This window comes from Aspergillus thermomutatus (genome assembly GCF_002237265.1).
Source record: "Aspergillus thermomutatus strain HMR AF 39 chromosome Unknown NODE_76, whole genome shotgun sequence".
In the NCBI taxonomy this organism is placed as follows: Eukaryota; Fungi; Ascomycota; class Eurotiomycetes; order Eurotiales; family Aspergillaceae; genus Aspergillus; species Aspergillus thermomutatus.
In genome coordinates, this window is record NW_020798125.1 from 71,137 (window position 1) to 94,438 (window position 23,302).

A 23,302-nucleotide genomic window follows, 5' to 3' on the forward strand; every position below is an offset into this window, starting at 1 on the left:
TACCTGTGTCTGGAGATACGTCTTTTTTCTGCCGAATGTACTGAAGTATGCCATTGGCTACAATCTCCTAGGTAGAACTGTCCGACACATCAGTCGGTACTATGTCAGGTCAAGCTATTTCATATGAGGTTCCGAGTCCCTTTATAATAGCATGGACTTAGAATTCAATCGTTTGACAAGTGTGTTAGACAACATGGATCCGTCTATAAAGAATGCATTTTCAAAGTGCTTGTACATAGCAAGTGCTAAACCTGCAGTCTAAACATCAGCGTCTGATAAGGCTACACTCTGCAGCACGCCCTTGTAACCCTCAACCTTTCCCAGAGACCTATGAGACCACAGTTCGGTAGTCTTGACCGGATCATTAATTCCCAGCCCAGTTCCGCGAAAGAGATCGACAGATCCTGGGGATAACTCTTCTCAGTCAACAAAAGAACTACGTATCCGCCTCGCACTTGGCCAGCCCAACCCTGCCATGATCCTTCTTCACTGGCAGCCTCGATATAATGCACCGGCCGGCCCAGAGAGTCCTGGTTGACGGCGATAATATCCCTGTTTTTGAGAACAGCCAAGCTGTCATTCGACAGCTTGGACAGATCCGCCCCAATTATCAGAGGCGACTTGAGCGCCGCCCCAAAAGCAAAATGGGTCTGCTGCTGGGACAGGGTCATGTCGCCGTTGCCGATCTCCAGCATATCCATGTCCAGCCAATGCCCCTGTGTTTGGTACTGGCTGATCTCGCGCATCTTGCGGATGATGCTCAGCACCGAGCAGCCTGCATACCCGGTGTTGAGGCAGTAGGCCGTCTTGCATGCACAGCCGGTCTCGTTGGTAAATTTGGCGGTGATGTCGCCAGACATGCGATAGGAATGACAGATTTCTGGTGAGTCGCAAATTAGCCCTCTTTTCCCTAGCGGTGGATGATAGGAAAACATACTCCCTCCCCAATGCCAGGGAAACTGGTATCCCCACTCGCACACCGAGTAGAGGATCTCTCGGCCTGCTAATTCCAGCGCCTTTTGCATCACGCCAAAGCGCACTTGTGGAGGCTCCGTCATGGCCTAGAATCCACCACAGTTGTCATACTTCCAGTAATCTACCCCCCAGCTGGCGAGCGTCTGCGCATCGCGTTCCTCGTAGCCCCAGCTCCCAGGCCGAAAGCCGCAGGTTAAGATTCCGCTGTCACCATAGAGACCAATTTTCAGACCCTTGGCGTGGATATCATCTACAAGCGTCTTGATCCCGTCTGGGAATGAGGTCAAGTTGGGCTGGAGGTATCCGTCCGCGGTGCGCGAGTAGTCTGACCATCCCTCGTCCAGGAGAATGTACTCGTAGCCAGCGTCTTTGAGGCCGAGGGTCTGGAACCATTGAACGGTGTTCTCGGCCACAGAAGCATTGATGTTGGATTTGAAAGTGTTCCATGAATTCCAGCCCATTTGCGGGGTTTGACCTAGTGTCGATTTGCTCGCTGCTATTGAATGAGGGCCGAGCAGTAAAAGGCTGGCCAGGGTGAGGCCGATTGCATTGTGCTGGTACATCGTGATGGTCAACTGCAGCAAATGAGACCTGGTGTTACAGTAGCCCAAAATGCAGCGATTTTGTTCATAAATATCATTGATCAACCCGCGATCCCCGGATCTTCCCTCGAGAAATATACAACGGCACAAATGCGGCAGAATTGCATGAGAAACGTTGAAGTGTGGACTGCCCTGAAGAATAGTGTAGTTACTCGAGATTCAGTCGGTGCTGATCCGGTCATCAGGCCGTGGAATGATTGCCGGAGTTTGCCCGGGGCTGATCCCTGATTGATGATTGTGGCTCGTTACTCGACTCGATATTGAGGCTTAATTGAGAGCTAACTGAGGGGATCTTGATTATCAGGATGACTGAAAGTTGAGCAATGGATATCGCAAGACGTGTGGTTGGTATGACATGCACAATGGTTCCTCATTAATTTACAAGTAATGGCGTAATCCCAGACATACCGTCCATATCTCATGGAATATATATACAAGAACGTCTAGGAGAGCATGGCCAAGCCATCAGACAAAGAAGACATAAGGAGACAAAAGAAAGAGATCAAGGATGATGGCGATCTAACTGATCATTCGAAATAACCGAAATTTCCACCTGCTTCGTAATCCCCTGGTCGAGATGAGTCGGCGAATCTCGGCGACCACTGACGGTCGTATTGGTATGGTTGGTAGGATCCAGGATGCGCTCAATGCTGCCTGTATCGACGGTAGCATTCTTGGTGAAGCGACGCGTCCGACGGGTTTGCGCCGTCTCGTCGTGTCCCGTGCGCCGCTGAGCGGTCGCCGGCCCCGTGAGCTCGTAGGAGCGCGAGTAGCCGCGGCTGGAGAACTTGCGGACGGAGGAGATGATCAGCGGGCGAATACAGGGAACGGAGGAGGTGATGATAATGATTGCGTTCTCGACGTAGCCCCAGCGGATGAGCTCGACGCCACCGCTGACGCCGAGGTTGGTGACACTGGGAACGGAGTCCAGCTTGGTGGTTTTGATGATGGAGGCGATCATGGCCCTGCGAGAATGAGTATTTCTGATACGCAACGGAAGAGTATGGGGACATACACAATGCCCAGACTGAGGAGAATGATCAAACTGATCTTGATGCGCAGCTTCAGGTTGAGATTCCAGAAAATGAGGGTGGGAAACACGGCCAGAAACAGGTCACAGGCCGAGTTTGCGCCTGATACAGGTCAGCAATGGACTCACGAACGCAGGGAAGTAAGACAGACTGTTCGAGTAGTAGGCGAACTTGATGACGGCGGTGACATCCCCACAGGTGGTTTTCGTCGTGGGATCCCAGAGAATGTTCACATTGCGACAGATGCTCAGAGGCAACACGGCCGAGACGATATTGCCGGCAAACTGGAGCACCATCACCACCCATAGCGCAAGCTGGTAGTTTTTATTGTTTCCGAGAATGGCCAGGAGGTAGAGGATGAAGGAGCAGCGGGCAATGGTGGTGCTAATGGTCACGATCGGCACCTGAATGGCGATGTACTTCAGCACGACTTCCACTTCGTGCGGTTGTTCCAGCTCGAGGATTTTCAGATTCTTGCCAAAGCCATGTTGCACGCAAAGGGTCAGGAAGACGGTGGAGATGACGGCCAGAATCTTCACGCGGCCACAGTCAGTCAATCATGCGACAGTATGGGCTTGACGGCAAGGAACATACCATTGCAACGATCATCAAAACATCGTCGACCCGAAACTGGCGAATTTTGATCTTCGCAAACACTCGCAGAATGACGATAATCACTGCGATGATCACTGCGGCCCAGATGCCCCTTACGAGGGCCGGGCCGAGATCAGCTGTGGTCTGTGAGTCCTGGGCCATTGCGGATGTCGACCGACCGCGTCGTGCACTCGGTGGGGATGTGTGTGCCTGGTGAAGGCTTCTCGGAGGAAGAGAGGCTCGACGAGATCAAAAGTGAGGTGCAACAGAGACGATCATGGCCGGTGAAGCATTACTGAGGAGCGCAACGACCGAAGAAATGGCGTCCCCGGGCGAGCATCGCTTAATAATGTCACAGAATAGTCTCAGGAACAGTCAACCACTACTGCCAAGCGCCTTCCAGGCACACAACGCTCAAAGGCTCGCGAGATTTAGACTTTGGAGCAAAGGCCGCAAGAGAGGACAATGCATGGACGAAGGCAAGCGGGCGGCGCAAAAAATCCAACATGGGCGATTCTCCTAGCGAACAACAGAAGATCGAATGCGGAACTAGCTAGAGATAAAGGGGGTCTGCAGAAGATTTCCAAGGTTCTGGCTGGCAATAGATCGAAGGCGAGCCGCGGATAGAGTTCTGAACAAGCTATATTTTGCGCTTGGGGTGAACTTGGCCATTGTGGGAGGGGCCTGAATGGACAATTGAATTTATTCCATAATTTCCATCAGTCATAGATTGTCATGATTGTGGAGGAAGTTGCGTCGCGAAGAGGAGCTGGTCGTGGAGTGGAGTGCGGTCAGACCTCAAGAATGAAGCTATCCGTATTGCTAGACCGGAAACGGGGAGAAAGAAGAGGTACAGACTCGGAGCAGAAAAAACGGACAAACTTTAAAGAGCAGGACCGACAACGATTGGCTGGAACAGAAATGGAGTGAGACATCTTCGGCATATCCATTGGTGGTACACTCTTCTAGAATTTGGATAGTCCATTGCCACGGATAGTCATTCCATTCCGTCTTGCTTCAGAATACTCCGTACTAGGAGTAATATTCATGAGAACAGATCCCCCTCAACTTCAGAAGCAGCTTGGCAGTGGCTGATTTGGTCAGACTTCGCGTGCTTATACGAAAGTCTACCGGAGAAATTCTACGACTCATGGAAGACGAACAGTAGTAGAGTGGAACTGGGCCGAAGAATAACCGATTCCGAGTGCCCTCGAAGCAAGCAACATCTTTCTATTTATTATTACGGAGTACTCCGTAGGTAGAACGGGAATTTTTAAACTTTATGCCGAGATACAAGTCCCATTTCGGTCCTGTTAATCTTTTATTCTTCCTCACAAAACGCCGGTAGGAATCAAAATAAATGAAGGAGGACGCTTCAGCAAAAGTTCAATCTACCTGAAATTGTGCCTCCAATCGACCATCTTTATCTAAAGGTATAAATTGGACATCTCATTCCCTCAACCATGAGAGCCTTCTAACGTGGTACTTTGGAGCATGATCAGTCGTTTTGCTGGCACAAATCGGTGGCAACCGAGAACAAATACGACGTCCCACAGTGACCCAGAAACGCCTTTCCTTGGCTTCTGAGCTTCCGAATTCTCCGACTTGGCCGCTAGTGGCGGTGCATGGCCAAGTTAGCTATCCTTGCACCGTTGAGAGTCGAGAGTTGAGAGGGAAAGGTGCTCAGCAGAGTACAAGCCTTCGCTGCTAAAATGCATGAATCCCGTCTAGTGCAGTAAAATGCCCACGTGGGACTCCATGCTACAGTGGCTACTACCATGTGGTTGACAATTAGCCCACATCGGGGGATCACCGATGAATACACGTATCCGGGCTAGGAGGTACTGCATCCATACAGAGCAGCTTTATGATGCCTTGCCAGGTTCTGTAGGCTCGTCTCCAAGACATTGAAGCAAATCTCGAGATGTGTATATCTGGAAGTGTATCTGCCTCCGCCGACTATCGATCTTCCAACTCCACCACTGCCCGTGTTACACTCGGTTGTATTACCCAAATCGGCAATGCGGATGTTCTGGGAAACATCTCCGCGCATGCACCACCCCATGCATGTTACCAAGATCCTCTGGTTCGATGCAGATACGATGGAGACTCCGACAGATACCATAAACATCACTATCCTTCTTTGCGGAATAATGCCGAGGTAGCTAAGAAATAGTCGCCCGTCCTTCCTTTCTCCTCCTCCCCTCCAGCTCTCCACTGTCTGGTATAAATATCCAGCAAGCTCAGGATCGGCATGATCAACCGGCGATCGTGAGATTCTTCCCTCCTCCTCACCTATATATCCTCCTCCAGATCCATTCTCCTCTCCTCCCGCCCCCACAATTCCATCGCGACACCATGAAGTCCTCATGGGCGTTGGCCACGATGGCCGCCCTCGCCTCCGCGGCAGCCACTTCGTGCTCCCAGTGCCGTTGCTTGCCCAGTGACAGCTGCTGGCCCTCTGCTTCCTCCTGGGCCGCGCTCAACTCCACTGTTGGTGGTCGTCTGGTCGCTACCGTACCCATTGGATCGCCCTGCCATGATCCCAACTACGATGCAACCGCCTGTGCGGCTTTGCAGAATGCGTGGAACCTTCCCCAGACTCAGTATGTTAAACCACGCTCACCCTGTCATGCAATTATCACAAGAAGCGAAAGCTAATCCGAAATGTGTGCAGTCTTGAATCCTCTTCGTCCATCATGCAGACCTACTTTGCCAACCAGAGCTGTGACCCCTTCACCGCAGAGTCCAAGCCATGTCTCCTGGGCAACTACGTCAGTTATGCTGTCAATGTCTCCTCCAGCAACGATGTGATTGCCGCCGTCCAGTTCGCCCAGAAGAACAACATTCGCTTTGTCATTCGCAACACTGGTCATGAGTTAGTGATCATAGAACAGGATACCCGAGAGAATGCTAATAGAAGTGCAGTTACTTTGCTCGCTCCACCGGTGCTGGTGCTCTGTCCGTTTGGATGCACCACTTTAACGACATCCAATACCAGGACTGGTCCGACTCTCACTACAATGGTCCTGCTTTTCAGGTCGGCGCGGGCGTGATGGGCTCCCAGGTGATGGAGGCGGCTCACGCCCAGGGTCTGGTGGTGGTTGGAGGCGAATGTCCCACCGTCGGTCTCGCTGGTGGCTATATCCAGGGGGGTGGACACTCCGCCCTCAGCACCTCCTTCGGACTGGGAGCCGATAACGCCTTGGAGTTCCAGGTGGTCACCGCCGCGGGAAAGCTGGTCACTGCCAACCGGACCACGAACCCCGACCTCTTTTGGGCTCTCAGCGGCGGTGGTGCCGGCAACTATGGTGTGGTCATCTCGGCCACCGTCAAGGCGCACCCCGACGCCACTATTGCTGGCGCGGGTCTGCAGTTCCTCTCCAGCACGACTACTCCAGACAACTTCTACGCGGCTGTATCCCTGTTCCACGCTCTGTTGCCCGCGATGATTGATGCCGGCGCCACGGTCATCTACGAGGTTGCCTCCTCCTTCTTCGCGCTCAACCCCGTCACCGCGTACAACAAGACCACCGACGATGTCAAGGCTCTCTTGACTCCCTTCCTCAACGTCCTGGATTCCCTGAACATCACTTACGCTGTTTCCTACACCCAGTACGACTCGTACTATGACCACTACAATAAGTACATGGGCCCCCTGCCCTACGGTAACCTCGGCGTTGGGGAGTACCAGTACGGTGGTCGTCTGATCCCCCGTAGCGTGCTCGACAGCAACGCTGCTGGCTTCGCCTCGGTCATCCGTAACATCACCGAGCACGGTGTCATCGCTGTCGGCGTCGGTATGAATGTCTCCCAGCCCGGTGATGTCTCCAACGCCATCTTCCCCGCCCTGCGCAACGCCGCCGTCACCATGCAGATCGGTACCGCCTGGAACGAAACCGCCCCTTGGTCCCAGATGGTGGCCAACCAGTACCAGATGACCAACGAGTTTGTGCCCCAGCTGGAGGCCGTCACCCCTGGCAGCGGCTGCTACCAGAACGAGGCCGATTTCCGCCAGCCCAACTGGAAGGACACCTTTTTCGGCAACAACTATTCTCCCCTGCTCAAGATCAAGCAGAAGTGGGACCCCAACTACTTCTTCTATGCTCTCAAGGCTGTCGGCAGTGACTACTGGACTGTTGACGACTCGGGCCGTATGTGCCACTCTTGAACTACCATGATCATCTAAAATAGACTCTTCAACGGGATGATGCTGGAGATATAATTGTGTACTAGACTTACTATTTAATGACCTTGAAGCACAATTGTACATAGACACAAGATACCAGAAGTGTAATAATTTTGAGGTTTTAGCTCTACAGTCTGCAAATGAGTTTCTTCGACTATCAACCGCTTCTGATACTTGGCTCAGGGTATACCAGTTGTTCAATATAGGTGTTTTAAACTCAACAGATTGGCCACCAGATAAACATCTTTTTCCTCCTCGACGACCATTCACCTCATACAGAATAGGCAAAGCACTCAACCAGTTATTCAAGGCTATTCAAGCTTATCTGAGACAATTTATTCTTGATTCATGGGGTCATATATAAAACCGTGTAGAGTTCATTGGCGGCTCACCTTCCATGGATGATGTCACCACTCTGGTGGCATACATAATCACGACGCACTTCCACTCAACTTGATCTTCTCAACATCATGCCATAAAAGGGCCCGATAAGAGAAATAAGCCATACAGATGAAGTAATACGCACGGCTCAGACCACTTTAGATTCGTCAAAAATCCTAAAGTGCGCCGTGTTCCGTGGATGCATCCCCAGCACCCACATGTCGGATGCGAAGCCGGACACAGGGATAAATGAGATACTCCATTGGCATCCTAATACCACTGAGATAAACTTAAAGCCGCGCTTTATAGCAGTGAGGAGTGGCCAGACCAAGTAGCCCACCATAGCAGACCAACGAGATCTCAAAGATACACCTCCACATACATACAGCCGTCATATGTCCTTCGTATATGCGTACACATCGCGTCTATACAAGTGTAGTCTTGTACAAAAATTATGGAGATCCCTCGACAAAGACGGATAATGCACGTTAGACTTGAATCTCACGAAATCGTTACTATACTACTGTCCCCCTCAAACCACAGACTATGTCTTCTGTCCCAGTGAACAGGCAAGAATCCAGACATCATCGTGGTACTAAATTGATCTAAACATGCATAGTCTAAGCGAGTATCATGACATCCTCCACAGGAACAAGTATGCCATCCTCTACTTCTGTGATTCGCCCGAGCAATGCTCCGCTCTCAATCCCACATATAACGACATGGCGTCCGATGTTCCCAACGACATGATAGATTTCTACAAGATCAATATCTCGCAACATCATGACATCTCCGACGAGGCGATGGTGGAGAAACCGACCCTGCTGCTGGTGAAAGATGGACGGGAACTCGAGCGCTTCTGTAAGCCGGTGCCGCAGCAATTGGAATACATGGTGTCGCAAGCCCTGTGTGGGATGACCAAGATATCGATGATCCCTTATGCAGAAAGGGAGGGCCATAGCAATCTGATGTACTGTATCCCAGCGCAAAAATAGTCGTTAATGAGGTGTATTAAGTTTTATTTCCGTCTTCCAAGTATTGGTGGTAGTAAATCTTGGATTTGCCTAGCACCAGAAGTGTGTAGTATGTAAATCATGACCTTAATTGATGTCTCGAAACAATACTTCCTGGCTCTCTCTCATGATTTCACATCAAGTTTTCTTTGCGCATGGCGTGGGAAATATATATAGAGCTTAGAGTCATGAGTAGTGGGAATCAAGGTACAGAAGTTGATTTTAGAATGTAATGAGAATACAAGGCCCAAACTATAGACCTGACCTATTCTACTATATTTTACAATATTTCCTTAGAATTTTCAACAATGTATAGCATAATTAGAACCATATGAATATGTAAAGTCGATTCACTGTTGGATGACAGTTGCCTAATTAGGACTAGCCTGGCTCTGAAACGAGAACCAAGAAATGCTGTTGTTTTCATCATCAACACCATCAACTTCCACCACCAACATCAACAGTTTGATTCCTAAGCATAAAATGCGGTAGCTCACAATGTCAAGCCTATTCCAGTCCCGTTGGGCGCCTAAACCGAGCGAGCATAAAACCCAAGGCCAACCACCGCCTGCGGCTTCGCCGGGGCGCCGGATGCTGTTATCTCCCGCAGGAGAATTGTCGCGCTTCATGAAGATCGTCGCTCGCTTAAAATGGAAACTTCCTTTCTTGGCCGAGGGCTATCGCCTCGCGACACGCTGCACAGATCCTACCGTGGCTGTCGCTCATGCCGAAGTCATGTTCAAGATCGATTTTCACGAGTATTATGCGCTTCTAGAACGCGCGCTGGTGCACTTGCTTGGCGTCTTTGGGATCACCGTATCGGCTGCAGGCAAGGTATCTGGCACGAACTCCGTCTGGAGCACGCATCGGTATCATGCCAATGTCCTGGAAGCTCTCGAGGATGAAAACTGCCCGCTACATTCCGTCTTTCGCAATGGGAATGTGTACGAGCAACTGAAGAAAGCGAAGGAACTGCGCAACCGCTGGAAGTCGGCAGATCTGTCCGAGCAAGAAAGAGAGCGAGAGTCTATGTGGTCGCCGAGAAGAGAAAAGACGATGCCGCTGCAGAACTATGATTTCGACAACATGTTAGCAGATATCTTCGACGGCCTCGAGGAGGGATGTCGTCTGGCGCAGGAACACGTGGCCAACATCGCCCAGAGCAACCATAGTCAGGCACAAGCTGACAGCTCGAATGCCGATTGGGATTTCATTGTTGATGCGATGGACTGGGAGGCTGTATGATCATCTCCACCTGACGGGTCTCTCACTTTGTAAATATCTACATGTACATATATTCCTCCATTCTCTCTTGCCCTTGCATAGATTCTAGCATATGCAAGTATCTTGTCATTGTAATGATGGTGCTACGGGTTGAACCTATCGGCTTAATTCGTGCTTCCTATCAGTTCCAACTGAGGTATACTTTGATGATACATTTGCTGGGAGTATTCTGAGGCAACAATGCTATTTGCTTATTCATTCCTTCACAATTAACGTCTGTCTACATAAACATTCATATGGCAAGAACCCGACGGACGGACGGCAATTCATTGCCGCCATAGCATATCAACATCACCAAGGTCAATTGTGAAACTGCCCATCTGCTTCCCCAAAGTAGACAGAACCCTGACCTGAGGTATCTTCCACTGCGGATGAGTTCTTGTATACTCCTCAAAGGCGTCTTGGAGCACATCAACAATATACTCATCATCTAGTTGCTGCTGATTTGCCATGCGGTAGGAAGTCATCGGTAACTGCGACACAACCAAGTCAACCTCCTTCAATCCCTGCATGCACCCCAAATCCTCCATCCCGTAAGCCTCAAACAGTAGAAAATCATGAACCTCAATGATCACGCGTTGAAGAGCGTTGCGCTCCGCTGCACCGAGATACGCCAGCACCGCCTCCGGCAAATGCACGGTGTCCTGCTCGGGTGCTAGATAAATGCAGGCATGCGGCGAGACTGCCGTGCGAAAGTACGGGACAAACAACCGTAGGGTTTCCTCGCGGGCTTCCCGGTTGACCTTTAGCTGTGCGGGATTGGGATGATCGGCGCGGAAGCCACGGGCATAGCGTCGGGAAGTCGGCTTAATGCCCCGATCACAGGTGATGCGAATGACACGGTGGGTGGGAAGAGAGAGTTTCCAGATATAGATGCGAATCTCGGGCGGCAGCAAGGGGAAGAAGTGAAAATTTGCGGACATTTTTGTTACAGCAGACACGTGTTCAAAGTTGTTGTATCAAAATCCAAGACCGCTAGACTAAAAAGGTGTCCGGACGATGATCCCCGCTCACTGAAATGTGGTCACCAGTCGGTACCCACCTCATGTCTAAGGGAGACAGCTGTCTCTACTGACATTAGCTTCAATGCGCTATTCAAGGCTGAAAGCTTCCAGCTACTGATGAGCTTGCCTTTGTCCACTGCTCGTGCTTTTATGGGGTACTGCCTGGTACCTGAACTCGAAGATGCTGACGAGGAGGTGCAGATAAAGATCACGCCAGAGACTGTGGTGATAGCATGCAAAGACCATGAAGGTTTATTCCAACCACCAGTGTCCGCAGAAGAGAAATTGACCATGTGGCATGTAAGCAGGTAGGCAGAGTGGGTAGCGGATAAGCAGGTGCAGACATGGGATCGAGTGGTGGAAGAGAAAGATCCCACCTGAGATCAAATGGAGAAACCAAGCCCTCGCTCCAGCTTCGCTTTGTTACTAGCCTGGTCGATATGGGGAGAGAGACGCACTACCTTCTGCTGTAGAATGCACATTATCAAGTATCCTCGTTTCAGCCAATTCCTTGGCAGTCATCCCGATCATATTTCCTGGTGGCAACCTGACTCGCAGGATGCGATTCTTTCGTGATTTTTGCAAGCAGACATGTTGTAGAAGCAAAGATTACTCCGGACGCCATGCTTGGCAACATAGACTCCAGCGTTCATGACTCTATATCCGCCTATCTCGAGTCAAGCCAAGGCGCCGTCATTGACAACACTTCCTTAGAGCGTGGCTCCCATTGCGATTGGAGGGTAATTATGAGGAAGTGGCTGGGATGAAACCGACTGCTGTGCCTACTGGATATTCCCTGGAATTTCACCGTTGAGCAGCAGGATAAACTGCACTACATGAGATTGCGAGGTGCAGCATAGTCCACCAATGACTGTTCCATCGCTCAGTAGTGTCATTGCTTTTTCCATTGCTCATTCCGCCAGGCTATAAAAGCCTCATAGTCTGACTGTGGACATTCGGTCTTGGAGAACAGACAACTTGATTCCTATTACCGGTTTCCTCACTATGTTGTCAAGGATTGCGGCGCTCCCCGTTCTCGTTCCTGTCGCTTTGGCGTGTCTGGGCTATGAGGGAGGAGTTCCTACTCCCACCGCTCACTACTCCAATAGCGCCGTAATTGAGGTTGCGGCGGGACAGGTCTTCGATGCCGGGTGGGCCAAGTACGACCGTGGCTCTGGCGCCTGTAACGGCCAGTCCGAGGGTGATTGGAAGGATGCCGTATTTTACCTTCACTCCGGTGCTACTCTGAAGAACGTTATCATCGGCGCCAACCAGGCTGAGGGGGTTCACTGCGATGGTCCATGCAATTTGCAGTTCGTCTGGTTTGAGGATGTTTGCGAAGATGCCATCACCATTGTGAGTATCGAGGCACATATACTTGGTCAGGTCTCATGACGTGGCAGAAAAACGACAAGGCAGGCCAGGAGACTTGGATCATCGGTGGTGGAGCCTATCACGCCTCGGACAAGATTGTCCAGCATAACGGTTGTGGTACTGTCAATGTGAGTGATTACTTTTGTCCCCTCTCGAACCCAATCTCATGAATGTAGATCATCAACTTTTATGCTGAAGACTACGGTAAAGTCTATCGCTCTTGCGGAAACTGTGACAGCCAATGCAAGCGGAATGTCTATGTTGAGGGCACTACGGCTCGCGATGGCGGCGAAGTAGTCGGCATCAACCTCAACTATGGTGATACGGCCACACTGAAGAATGTGTGCACCGACGCTGACCATCCTTGTGTCTTTTATGATGGTTGTGAGGGTGACTGCGAGCCGGAGAAGGTCGGATACTGCTCTGGTTAAGTGACATTCAACCATCAACAGGTCCCGGAAGGAAGCAATCATCAATACAGGAAGTAACCATCTAACGAAGAAGTATTGGGTACAGCATACGGGCTTATTGAAGACATCCCTGAAGGAGTATCGAAGGGCTCAGACCGGTCATTCCGATTCATATATCCAATGCTCATAGATAAGCAATGTATGCACCTTCAAACATTGGTAGCATAGTTTATAGGCTGTGGGAGCAAAAACCTTAGCAATCACTGTGTCTATATCATGATCAATGCAGTAACTAGCTGCTCACGGGGATTCCGCAGAGGCCTCAGTCGTGAGGATTCTAGCCCACAATTCGTGATCCAGCGGCTTGTCCAGCGTTTGTAAGACAGAGACTTCCACTGACAACACACTGTCGTCAATGGAGTATGCAGCTGAGGGCATAGGATATCACTAGTTGTAGAAGTGTCCATCTGACCCAATCCATGCCATTATTAGTACTCCCTAGGCACCCGTGGCGCTAATCCCAATATGGTCTTTGGTCCCCTGTCCGGTCCACTTCCCGATTTGGAAATAGAGGTGACGCTAAACTCAATCAGGAGCTAGGTCCCCTGGACCAATTTGATGCCCTCATATTTCCGCCTTGAGGATCCCACATTTGCTCTTTACCGATCCACATACGTCACTCATTTCCGAAGCAAAGCTGCCATAGGAGTGTTCCTAGGTAGAGAAATGTGCATTGAACTTGACGTACTATCTTGTTGGCAAGGCTGCCTTGGGTTCTCAGAGTTCGACGGCCTTTAAAACCATGCCCAACCCAATGCCGCCGCGTCTGCTTCAGCTGTGCTCGACTCTCTCTGTCACATAATGCCAGGCAGCAATCGGGCAGAGGTTTGGAAATCCGATCCGCTTACAGGCACGAGATGTCGTCGAATGAATCCCAACAGGATCAGCCTGGACAATCCCCCATGTATCAGACACCGCCTCGAGGAGCAAAAGAATGGCTCTTTATTATCGTCTTGTGCTCAACGCAATTGTTCGTTCAGGGCTCCTTCGGATACATCCTCATTCCCTTGCATCTCGTAGGACAAACCTTTGGTCAAGGGCCATCTGAGGCGACCCAAATGACTTGGCACGTTGGCGGTTACAGCTTGACGGTTGGCACTTTCATTCTCATCGCAGGAAAGCTGGGCGATCTGTACGGTTCGAAGCGCATTCTTATCATTGGTTGGGCATGGTTTGGCGTCTGGTCTGTCATTGGGGGCTGCAGTGCCTTCACGCATTCTCCAGTGTTCTTTGATACCGCTCGAGCACTCCAGGGCATTGGACCTGCATTACTTCTACCAAATGCACTGGCGATCGCTGGAAGAACATACCCACCTGGCAAGAAGAAGAATATGATTTTTTCAGCATTCGCTGTGGCGGCTCCGCTCGGATGCTCTACTGCTGGGGCTATCGGTTCGGCATTCGCTGAGTATGTGTGGTGGCCCTGGGTGATGTGGGTTTACAGCATCGGATGCTTCGTTCTCGCTGGGCTCGGACATTGGGTGATTCCATCAGACTCTTCGATGCTCAAAAATGACACTGGAATCCCATTCGACTATATCGGATCTGGTCTGGGCGTTGCAGGTCTTCTATTGCTGAATGTTTCATGGAACCAAGCACCCATTGACGGCTGGTCCTCGCCTTATGTTTATACCATGCTGATTCTGGGGTTTCTCCTCCTGGGGCTTTTTGCTTTCCAGGAACGACGCGCAATGGATCCAATTCTGGATCTTTCTATTTTCAACCGACGTGTTGTAGCAGTGTTGGTCACTACGGGCCTAGGATGGAGCAGTTTTGGTGTGTGGTTCTACTACTTGTTCCAGTTTATCCAGCAGTTCCGTCATGTGTCTCCTTTATTGTCAGCAGCGCAGTTCGCCCCAGGAGCCATATCAGGGATTGTTGCCGCCCTCGCCACGCCGTACCTAATGGCTGTCATCTCCAGTGGTTGGCTGATGGCAATTGCTTGTGCCGCATTCCTTGCTGGATGTATCCTGCAGAGTACAGCACCAGTGGATCAATCATACTGGTTGAATACTTTTTGGTCATTTGTCATAATGGCCTGGGGGTAGGTCTCTTCAAGCTCTCATCACTCCATATTAACGAGCTCACATTACCATCATCAGTATGGATATCTCCTTTCCCGCCTCTGCGACGATTCTTAGCGACGCGGTACACGTCAAATACCAAGGCGCCTCAGCATCACTAGTCAACACCGTCATCAATTACTCAATTGCCATCGGACTAGGGATCGCAGGGACTGTGGAGGCTGAAGTAAGTCATCACGGTGTGGAGCCTTTGAGGGGATATCGGGCTGCCCTATGGACGTCCGTGGGACTGGCTACACTAGCCTTTAGCATCGCCTTCATGTATGCCGTCTTCACCATGCATGAGCAACCGACCCCACATAACAGCAGTCAGGAGAGTGACAGGGAATTTGTGTAAGGATTTATCAGGCACCATATAGAGCCAGGCACTGCATACATATCATAAGCATGGTCTAGACTCATTTTCTCGTCTCTTGATCGTTTTGCAGACTCAATCCGTGTGGTAACTGAGGAACTAGGAGTACACCCTATGGCAGATTTGAGATGGCTCAAACTGTGCTTGCCTTGGTTCTATGCAACTATTTTCAGCACAATTCCCAATCCAGACCCAAAAACTTCCAAATTCCATGGGTAAAGAGACTTCATTTCCAGAAGAAATTTAGCGAAGTAGGTTGGCAGGCCAAGACATCGACTGCCTATGGCTCGGTATAGACAGTGCATATATATTCTTTCAACATCATATCCTGCCTTGGCAGTACTGGATTAGTGAGCTTTATATTTTCCAGCATACCTGCTGAAACACTCAAAAACTTGCTTAACGGTTAAACCTAAGGCTAAGGTTGATTAAGTTCAAGCGACTTGAAACAGGATGTCACCTGATGGTGGGGGATGATGATCATGATGTAACTACTCAGAAATCAGCATCGACTCAGATAATGCCTCCTTTTCTCTTTCCTTTTGCCGTACCATAAACCACACAAAATGTACCTGTAAAAGAGAAGATAGGGCACCATGGCACTGATTTCTCAATATCCACCCAAGGAATGGGTCTTCATCACTACGTCTCCCACATGCCCCCGTCCGACCAGCGCCCAACGATCTGAGATGCGACAGCGAGTCATGCGCGAAATTGGTTATGGCCGACGGAAGCAGCACAAAGCATTAGCTAAATGTCCTTCAGCATCGGCATCTATGTCCAGTGGCACAACAGCATGTGATTCTTGTTTCAACCCTTCTCCTATTGAGCCTCACCATAGGAGGGCTCACCATTCAGGGCATTCATCATCATCACCTGTAGCCGCACCCCCTCTTATCATACCATTTGCCGTCTTTCCTGTTGCTATAGATAGGGAGTCACAGTGGCTCCTTCACCATAGTATGTTCTTTTGCATGGGTCTGTGGTCTCCTATCTGGGTTGTACTCACCATACTCCTCACCCAGTGTTCTCAGATCCAGCTCCAAGCCAATTCCGTATATACAAAGAGCGTTGGTATCCGATATGCATCACAAATCCCGCGGCCTTTGACCAGATGCTGGCCACATACGCCACCCACATCTCACAGTACCACGCGGAACACAACTTGAAGCACTTCATACTTTCCAATCATATTAAAGCTCTTGCCGGGGTTCGCAACCATTTCAGTACACCATCATTGGGTAGCAAACAGGCTCTGGAGGGTACATTGAGCGCAATTTCTGCGTTGGCATGCTACTCCCATCTAAGAGGAGATATGACTTCATGGAGGTCGCATATGGCAGCTGTGGCAGGGCTAATTGACGAGGCAGGCTTGCCGCTGGAGAGTTTGGATGCAAAGGTGGTGGCACTGGCTCAATGGTTCGCTCCCTCTCGGCTCAGCCCTTCTCATCCGTTGACATATACAGGGTGGACTTAATCGGTTCTTATGCTCTTGACGCCGCCCCGGTCCTGGGACAAATCAATGCTGGAGTTGATTTCCTTCAATTCCCTTCCGAGCTTCAGTCTTCTTGCTTGATGGCTTTTGATCTTCCAATATCCTTGCTCTCAGCATTCCAGTTATTGCAATCAACCAACACAGAGCTACAGCTGCAAACCTCCATCTGGCTCGACCCAATGGCGATTGATCAGTTGGTTCATCCGCTAACTCATCATTTCCTATCACTGCACTACAATACACACGCCGTTGGCCCTGTATGCTCCTGTGTCCGATCTGGGGCGTTGCTATATCTTGCTGAATTCCGGAGAAAATCTGGTATCAGCCCAGTGGTTACAGAGGTACATGTGCAGAAGTTACGATCATCGATCGAGGCCTTCGATCTGACGCTAGTCCCTTCGGAATTGGCATTATGGCTGCTTACTGTCGGTGCCCTAGAGGCTACAGCTTCCTCAGACCAGAATTACTTCTACCGTCGGCTTCTTCGAGCACTTCAGACTTTTGACATAGAGTCGGTACTACTTTGGACGGAAATGCTGAAAAGAATTATGTGGTTCGATTCTCTGTACGATCAGAAGTTGGACATGATTTGGGCCTTGCTGAAAGGGCCTTTGCCTTAAGTGCTTGTTATCCTATAATTTCTGAACTAAGGTGGATTCAGGAGGTTGAAGACTAATTTTGTAAGCAAAGGTTTGATACGTTCTACAAGCCAAGGGTCCCAGATATAGGTGGGAAGGTCTATGGGCTAGTAGTGACAAATAAACGACTGAGAATGAAATGAACATCTAGCATGAGATATCATAGGCCTTAATTGAAGGCATACTTTTTTGCTAGATGATAGCAGGGATAGTTCAACCTGTGGGTATATCCTTAGTCAATGCAGGAATTACCGCCAAAACTAGGATGTCATCTATAACAATGCGCGATGAAAAGATGGTGGTCTAGGAACAGTGCCCAGGTAATATCTAAGGAATGATAGGAGTAGTTTAAATTGGCGTGCATAGTCCTAATTTGCGGAGAGACAAAGAGTACAATGTGCCAGTGTCTAATCCTGCCTCTGTTCTATGCTGGCCATTTCTTCCACCATCTCCTTCGCTACCCTGCGCGTCTTTCGATCCAAGGCAGTAACGGAGCTGATCCATTGAAACCTTTCCTTCCAGAACGCCCACCGTTCTTTTGACCAACCTTCGGATCCTGTCCACTTAGTTGGAAACTCTCTTCCCATTGATCCCTCCATTTCATATATTTCCTTTCCACAATGTCTGATCCACTGTGCTGCGGCGGGTACCCACCCATTGAGGGTTCTGATATCAATCTCCTCCAGCAGGCGGTCGCGTTGCTCACAATACTCGTCGTCATCGTCGTCATTGTCCAGATCCTCCAGCTCCTGCTCGATATCTTCATGGTGGAATTTCTCCCAAGGTGCTTTCTCCAGTGTCTTTCTCAAGACCCAGCCACCGTGACGAAGATGACCCACGTGATTAGCACGAATGCCCCGGGCATATAGCTTGGCTGTGAAAGAATTGACATTGACCCAACTTTGCCGCTTTTCATCGCGTTGAGGATCATAAAGCGGATGATCGACGTCTACTTTGTTAGTTTGAGGTTGTAACTGATCTTTGAGAGGACATACAGTCAAAGACAAACTCAGTCATATATTCACTGAGCCCATCAAGCCGACCAGAGGCTCCGTTGCAGTCTGGCAGCCTTTGCAGTTCGGCAACAAAGTCCACCAGTCGGTCATTCTGGTCTGTGAATCTCCCGATTGCTGCAAAAAGGAGCGGCCATAGTGCTGTGTAGTCGGGGTTTGAATTGGACTCTTCGACGAAGCACGACACTGCTTCTCTGGCTGCCCTTGACGGCGGTGTGCAAGGATCTGCTAGAAGTGATTTCATTGCGGAGAGCACGTTCTTCGGCGGGGGGTAATTTTTCTGGCTCTGCGCTGTGATGAAAGTCTCATATTCAGAATCCATAATGTCGAATTTGTGAAATGCTCGATGGTTATGGTCGATATTCTCACGAAGAGGATTCGAAGGGTGATTCAGGTTCGAAATAAGAAAAGACATGGACTCAGTGCGTCATCAGATGAGGGGCTAGCTGGGGGCGGTGATCGGATCCTCGTGAATCTCAGACGAGGCTGAATTTGCCAAATGTTCCTTCAAGGCTTAGCTTTTCAGCCAACCAATATGACCAATTTGAAAGGATCATAAGGATGAAACCAGAAATCGCCCCCACATTCTGCAGATCTCATGGCGGTGCTGTGTGTGGGTCACTTGGAGGATGATCGTCAATTCTAACAAACGAAGCAGTGCAGTACCATTCGTATGTCAGGAAAATATGTGTTTTATCTGACAGCAGGGCTTTTATGGGGCTCGAACTGATAGGAGGCCCAGTAGAGTGACCTGCAAAGTGCATCTGGGGTAATAGTTGAGCTCAGAAGGTACTCTCTATTCCAAAGCATATATCCAGGCATAAAGCAAGCTTAATACCTCATTCTATATGTTCGTATATGTAAACAGCATATAAGACTTCTGGCTATATTTCCTCGCCATTCGCCGAAACCCCTTTAAGAACCTTCGTTTTCGAAAGGCATTCTTAGGCTCTTGCTACCCAATATTGTATACATCTGGATAAGGCTATTGCTTGAGATTATGCTTCTTTCCTGCTCAGCCCCAAGGCTGAAACCGTGACATTCGAGCTGTGGGCTGCTGAATATTTTGGCCCCTTTGGCTGAACGCCTTGGATCTTCACACCAAATGCATCAGGATAATGGCTTCAAAAGATATAAAGGAAGTATAATCTGCCAAAGATTCTCTTCATCAACCTACTACTACATTGTTCCTCAGCAAATCCCAATCTCTCACAAGAAATCATTGTCGAAGACCTTATTCCGTAACTATAAAATGCCGTCGTTCTTTCGCTCTCTGGCTCTCAATGTCCTCTTGACTGGCGCTCTGGTGGCCCAGGTCACCCATGCCTATCCCCAACCTGCTGTCGTGCGTTCGCAAGATGCAACCATTCCTTCTCATGGCAGTATCACCAGCGACCCAGTCTCAATTGTGCCTTCCTTTGGTGGTGAGGCCGATGGTGAGCTCTACAAGCGTTCGAAGGAATTAAAAATCGCCCAAGAACCGGACCAAAGCTACAACTGCCCTGCGACCAATAACTATGCAGAGACATCGTACACCTCTGGTCAGCTCAAAGCTGCTTTTATCAAGGCGGCTCAATACGCGAACGATGGCCAACAGATTGGAGACAGTCAGTTTGCAACCAATCCTTGAAGACCACGCTGCTCACTGCTACTTAGGAAACTACCCGCATGTTTTCGGCAACGGCGAAAACCTGCCCTTCAACTGTGGCAGGAGCACCATGGAATTCCCCCTGGATAGAGACAGTCCGGGCACTGTCTACAGCGGTCAGAGCGTGAGGACCTTGCCAGACCGTCTTGTCTTCGAATTCAAGGATGGCAAAAAGGAGGGAAAGGCAAAATTCTGTGGGGTGATGCGCCATGGAAACAATGGTGATTTTATCAGCTGCACATAAACCTAGACGGTGTCGCTACCTGGGGAGAAACATTTATCTGTATGATTCGACCAATTGATTCCAATGCCTGCTATCCTGCTATACTTCGGCCTTGTGTAGAGCTTCCGGCAAACCAAACTGTTTTCATTAATCTTTGGTCGGGAAAATGCGATCTAATTCCAGAATGAAAAGCATAATAAGCGTAAGGCTGGATGATAAGTTCCCCTAGTTTAAGGACGAACAAAAGACTGCGCCCTCACATAAAGCCTTCGCTGTTTACAGAATATAATTATGCCTCTGGGGCGGAAAGTATCGGCTGACCTTTCGCAGTATATCCGACATTTTCCGACAATGACTCACGTGACTGACAAGGAACTGAGAGAATCGGGAAGCGCCAAGTGTCCAATTAGGATGGCCAAGCGGCCAACTATAAATAGGCTGACTAAGTCGGGACGCTAAACCTAAACGGGATGGAATCCTGACAGGAACCTTGTTCGTGTTATGCGCTGAGGGACCACCACTGACACATCTCCAACCAAGAATTTCATCATGTCGCCAAAATCCAAGACAAAAGTGGCTTGTAAGACTTGTAATCTCCGTCGAGTGAAATGCGATCGGACCGAGGACAGAGCGTGTATCAACTGTCGAGTCGCTGGACAAGAATGCCAGCCGATCATCTCGCGACGTGGAAAGTACTAACACCGTCTGTGTTATGTTGCTCATGATTCGAGATCTAAGATTATCCAGATACAAGCGTTCCAATACGAAAAGCCATCGGAGTGAATCAGCTCGTCGAGCAGAAGTGCAATCTCAAGGGGGGAGCCACAATAGTCCAAGGACTCAACCTCCACTAGCTGGAGAGAGCAGGGAAGCTGGAGAACAACCCTATGAATCTAATCGACCGCGCTGCCCAGGCTTTATTAACATGGCCAAGGATCCAGGTCGCGGCAAGGAGATGGTGTACTACGGAGACTCCTTCAATCTCAACTACGTCCTACGCGAGATGGGGAATCCGTTCCCGGGAGCTTTTGACAACTCCTCCTTGAGTTTTAGCATCGAAGAGTTGTATTTGAGCCGCTTAGGTCAGCCGACGAAGGATCAGCTCGACGCTCATGAACACAGCGAGCGCTTCCGCTTACAAGAAATGGGCGCAGTCCAGCGTCTCGACAAAGAGATAAGCGACGCCCTCATCCAGACGTTCTTCTCTGTCGTGTACCCGCTCTGTCCCATCTTCGATCTTTCAGACTTCCACGCCAAGTACAAGTCAAAACAGATCTCCCCGCTTGTGTTGCAGGCGCTGTATTTCGTGGCCGCGGCTCACTGTGAGTTTTCATGGATCGAAAAGGCGGGGTTTTCCACTCGGTATATGGCTACCTTTACATTCTATCAAAGAGCGAAAGGCTTGTACTATGCGAACTATGAATCGGATGCTATTGCTACAGTTCAGGCCTTGTACCTTCTTTCCCACTGGTGGGGTAGCCCTTTAGAACAGAAGGATCCATGGCACTGGACGGGGCTTGCTGTTGGCCTTGCACAAGCTCTTGGTTTGCACCAGAGGTGAGTTGACATCACGATTTCGGTCTGGCTTTGCGGAGACTGATTGCCCAATCTAGTCGGGCATATACAGGCTTACCGGAAAAGCAACAGAAGTTGTGGAGACGTATTTGGTGGACCGTCTATGTATGTGTGGACATGACGGACAAAACTAAGCTGACCGGATGGTAGACTCAAGATATCCTTATGGCCCTTACATTGGGCAATACTCCGCACGTCAACGATGCATATTGTAGCGTGCCCTTGTTGTCTGAGGCAGATATTGAGGACGACGAGGACAACCAGGACGACTTGCATGATCCGCATCTGTTCGGGACTCGGACTCAAGAAAGTCGTCTGTACCTTGTGTATCTTGTGGACTTGGCCAAGCGAAGTATATATCCCAATGTCATCCGCAAACAATGCTAACTTCTTCAAGCTAGTCAGTGTCTCATGGCCCTCTTCGGTGCCAGCTCGGATGAGTCCACAATACAAACCAGCCTTGACAAACTCTCTTCATGGCAAACGGCCCTTCCCGGAGCCCTACAGCGGAACAACTCCACGATGTCTTTGCAGAATGGCTATTGGTCGTCTCTGATCCACCTGTCTTACAAGTACAGTCAATCCGCAATTAGATGACTGATCACTAACAAAGAGTGACAGCACATGCCAAATCCTTCTACATAGGAACGGCTTCCATTACCCAGATCGGCTGAGGATCGGGTCCCTGCCTTCTGATGCTGCTGTCAATATTGTGCGGATTCTCGAGGACATGATGTCCTCTGAGGTTCTTACTGTGTCGTCCCTACGAACGTACGCCGTCCATCTCTACAAGATTACAAGACCCTATCAGCAAGAGGCTGACAGACAATAGGCTACCGGCTGTATTCGCCTCTCTAAGCGTCCAAATTGCGAACATTAGTGGAAATTCACCCGATGGAGCTGAAATCTCAAAGCATAGAGCGCGCTTCTGCATGCTCTGCCTGAAGACATTGGAAGATCGTTGGCCTCCGCTCCCGTGGTACTATTCTATGTTCTCGCGAATACTGCGCAAAATGAGCTGTGAAATTCCCGATGACGGGAGACACAGCCCTCAGTCATCCCACGATCGCTCCTTGGGGGCGTCAAGCATGACTGAACCTCTTTCTCATGCTTTGTGGAGGCAGCCGCAATGCAGCCAGGTTTCCGAAATTCCTAGCGGGTCGTTCATGGCACAAATCCTGACAGAGGAGGCTGATTATGGTGTAATGATGGAGTGTTTTCCATTCTCGAGCCTCTTGACTGACAGTATTTCTGGACAATCCAGCAACCCGTTTGACGAGGCGGGCAATGCTTAACCAATATGAAGTACCTCATCGAATGCCTGTTATGAAGACTGGCCACCTCATTACACACC

The 23,302-nt window shown here is 49.8% G+C and overlaps 8 protein-coding genes across 8 annotated transcripts; 5 read left to right on the top strand and 3 right to left on the bottom strand.

The window, feature by feature from the left end:
* Positions 1-258: 258 nt before the first annotated feature.
* On the bottom strand, positions 259-3,364 carry CDV56_107058 (glycoside hydrolase family 27 protein; the record flags this gene model as incomplete). The annotated part of the gene is made up of 8 exons (XM_026760677.1): positions 259-328; positions 400-880; positions 938-1,061; positions 1,101-1,566; positions 2,102-2,542; positions 2,593-2,710; positions 2,760-3,141; positions 3,203-3,364. The coding sequence occupies 8 exons, from the start codon at positions 3,362-3,364 to the stop codon at positions 259-261; spliced, it is 2,244 nt and encodes a 747-aa protein (XP_026615081.1).
* Positions 3,365-5,560: 2,196 nt separating this feature from the next.
* CDV56_107303 (putative isoamyl alcohol oxidase) lies at positions 5,561-8,767 on the top strand (the record flags this gene model as incomplete). The annotated part of the gene is made up of 4 exons (XM_026760922.1): positions 5,561-5,808; positions 5,880-6,080; positions 6,131-7,360; positions 8,392-8,767. 4 exons carry the CDS (start codon positions 5,561-5,563, stop codon positions 8,765-8,767), a joined length of 2,055 nt encoding a protein of 684 aa, XP_026615082.1.
* Positions 8,768-9,283: 516 nt separating this feature from the next.
* CDV56_107477 (uncharacterized protein) lies at positions 9,284-10,030 on the top strand (the record flags this gene model as incomplete). Its single annotated transcript, XM_026761096.1, has 1 exon — positions 9,284-10,030. One exon carries the CDS (start codon positions 9,284-9,286, stop codon positions 10,028-10,030), a length of 747 nt encoding a protein of 248 aa, XP_026615083.1.
* Positions 10,031-10,335: 305 nt separating this feature from the next.
* On the bottom strand, positions 10,336-10,992 carry CDV56_107527 (2EXR domain-containing protein; the record flags this gene model as incomplete). Its single annotated transcript, XM_026761146.1, has 1 exon — positions 10,336-10,992. The coding sequence occupies one exon, from the start codon at positions 10,990-10,992 to the stop codon at positions 10,336-10,338; it is 657 nt and encodes a 218-aa protein (XP_026615084.1).
* A 1,086-nt stretch (positions 10,993-12,078) lies between these two features.
* Positions 12,079-12,878, top strand: CDV56_107597 (pectate lyase; the record flags this gene model as incomplete). Its single annotated transcript, XM_026761216.1, has 3 exons — positions 12,079-12,429; positions 12,477-12,575; positions 12,624-12,878. 3 exons carry the CDS (start codon positions 12,079-12,081, stop codon positions 12,876-12,878), a joined length of 705 nt encoding a protein of 234 aa, XP_026615085.1.
* An 896-nt stretch (positions 12,879-13,774) lies between these two features.
* On the top strand, positions 13,775-15,338 carry CDV56_107671 (MFS transporter; the record flags this gene model as incomplete). Its single annotated transcript, XM_026761290.1, has 2 exons — positions 13,775-14,961; positions 15,020-15,338. 2 exons carry the CDS (start codon positions 13,775-13,777, stop codon positions 15,336-15,338), a joined length of 1,506 nt encoding a protein of 501 aa, XP_026615086.1.
* Positions 15,339-17,896: 2,558 nt separating this feature from the next.
* CDV56_107827 (DUF3632 domain-containing protein) lies at positions 17,897-18,824 on the bottom strand (the record flags this gene model as incomplete). Its single annotated transcript, XM_026761446.1, has 2 exons — positions 17,897-18,438; positions 18,485-18,824. 2 exons carry the CDS (start codon positions 18,822-18,824, stop codon positions 17,897-17,899), a joined length of 882 nt encoding a protein of 293 aa, XP_026615087.1.
* Positions 18,825-19,754: 930 nt separating this feature from the next.
* On the top strand, positions 19,755-23,243 carry CDV56_107883 (uncharacterized protein; the record flags this gene model as incomplete). The annotated part of the gene is made up of 8 exons (XM_026761502.1): positions 19,755-20,109; positions 20,159-20,371; positions 21,288-21,930; positions 21,987-22,053; positions 22,099-22,300; positions 22,346-22,520; positions 22,594-22,719; positions 22,781-23,243. The coding sequence occupies 8 exons, from the start codon at positions 19,755-19,757 to the stop codon at positions 23,241-23,243; spliced, it is 2,244 nt and encodes a 747-aa protein (XP_026615088.1).
* Between the last annotated feature and the right edge of the window lie 59 nt (positions 23,244-23,302).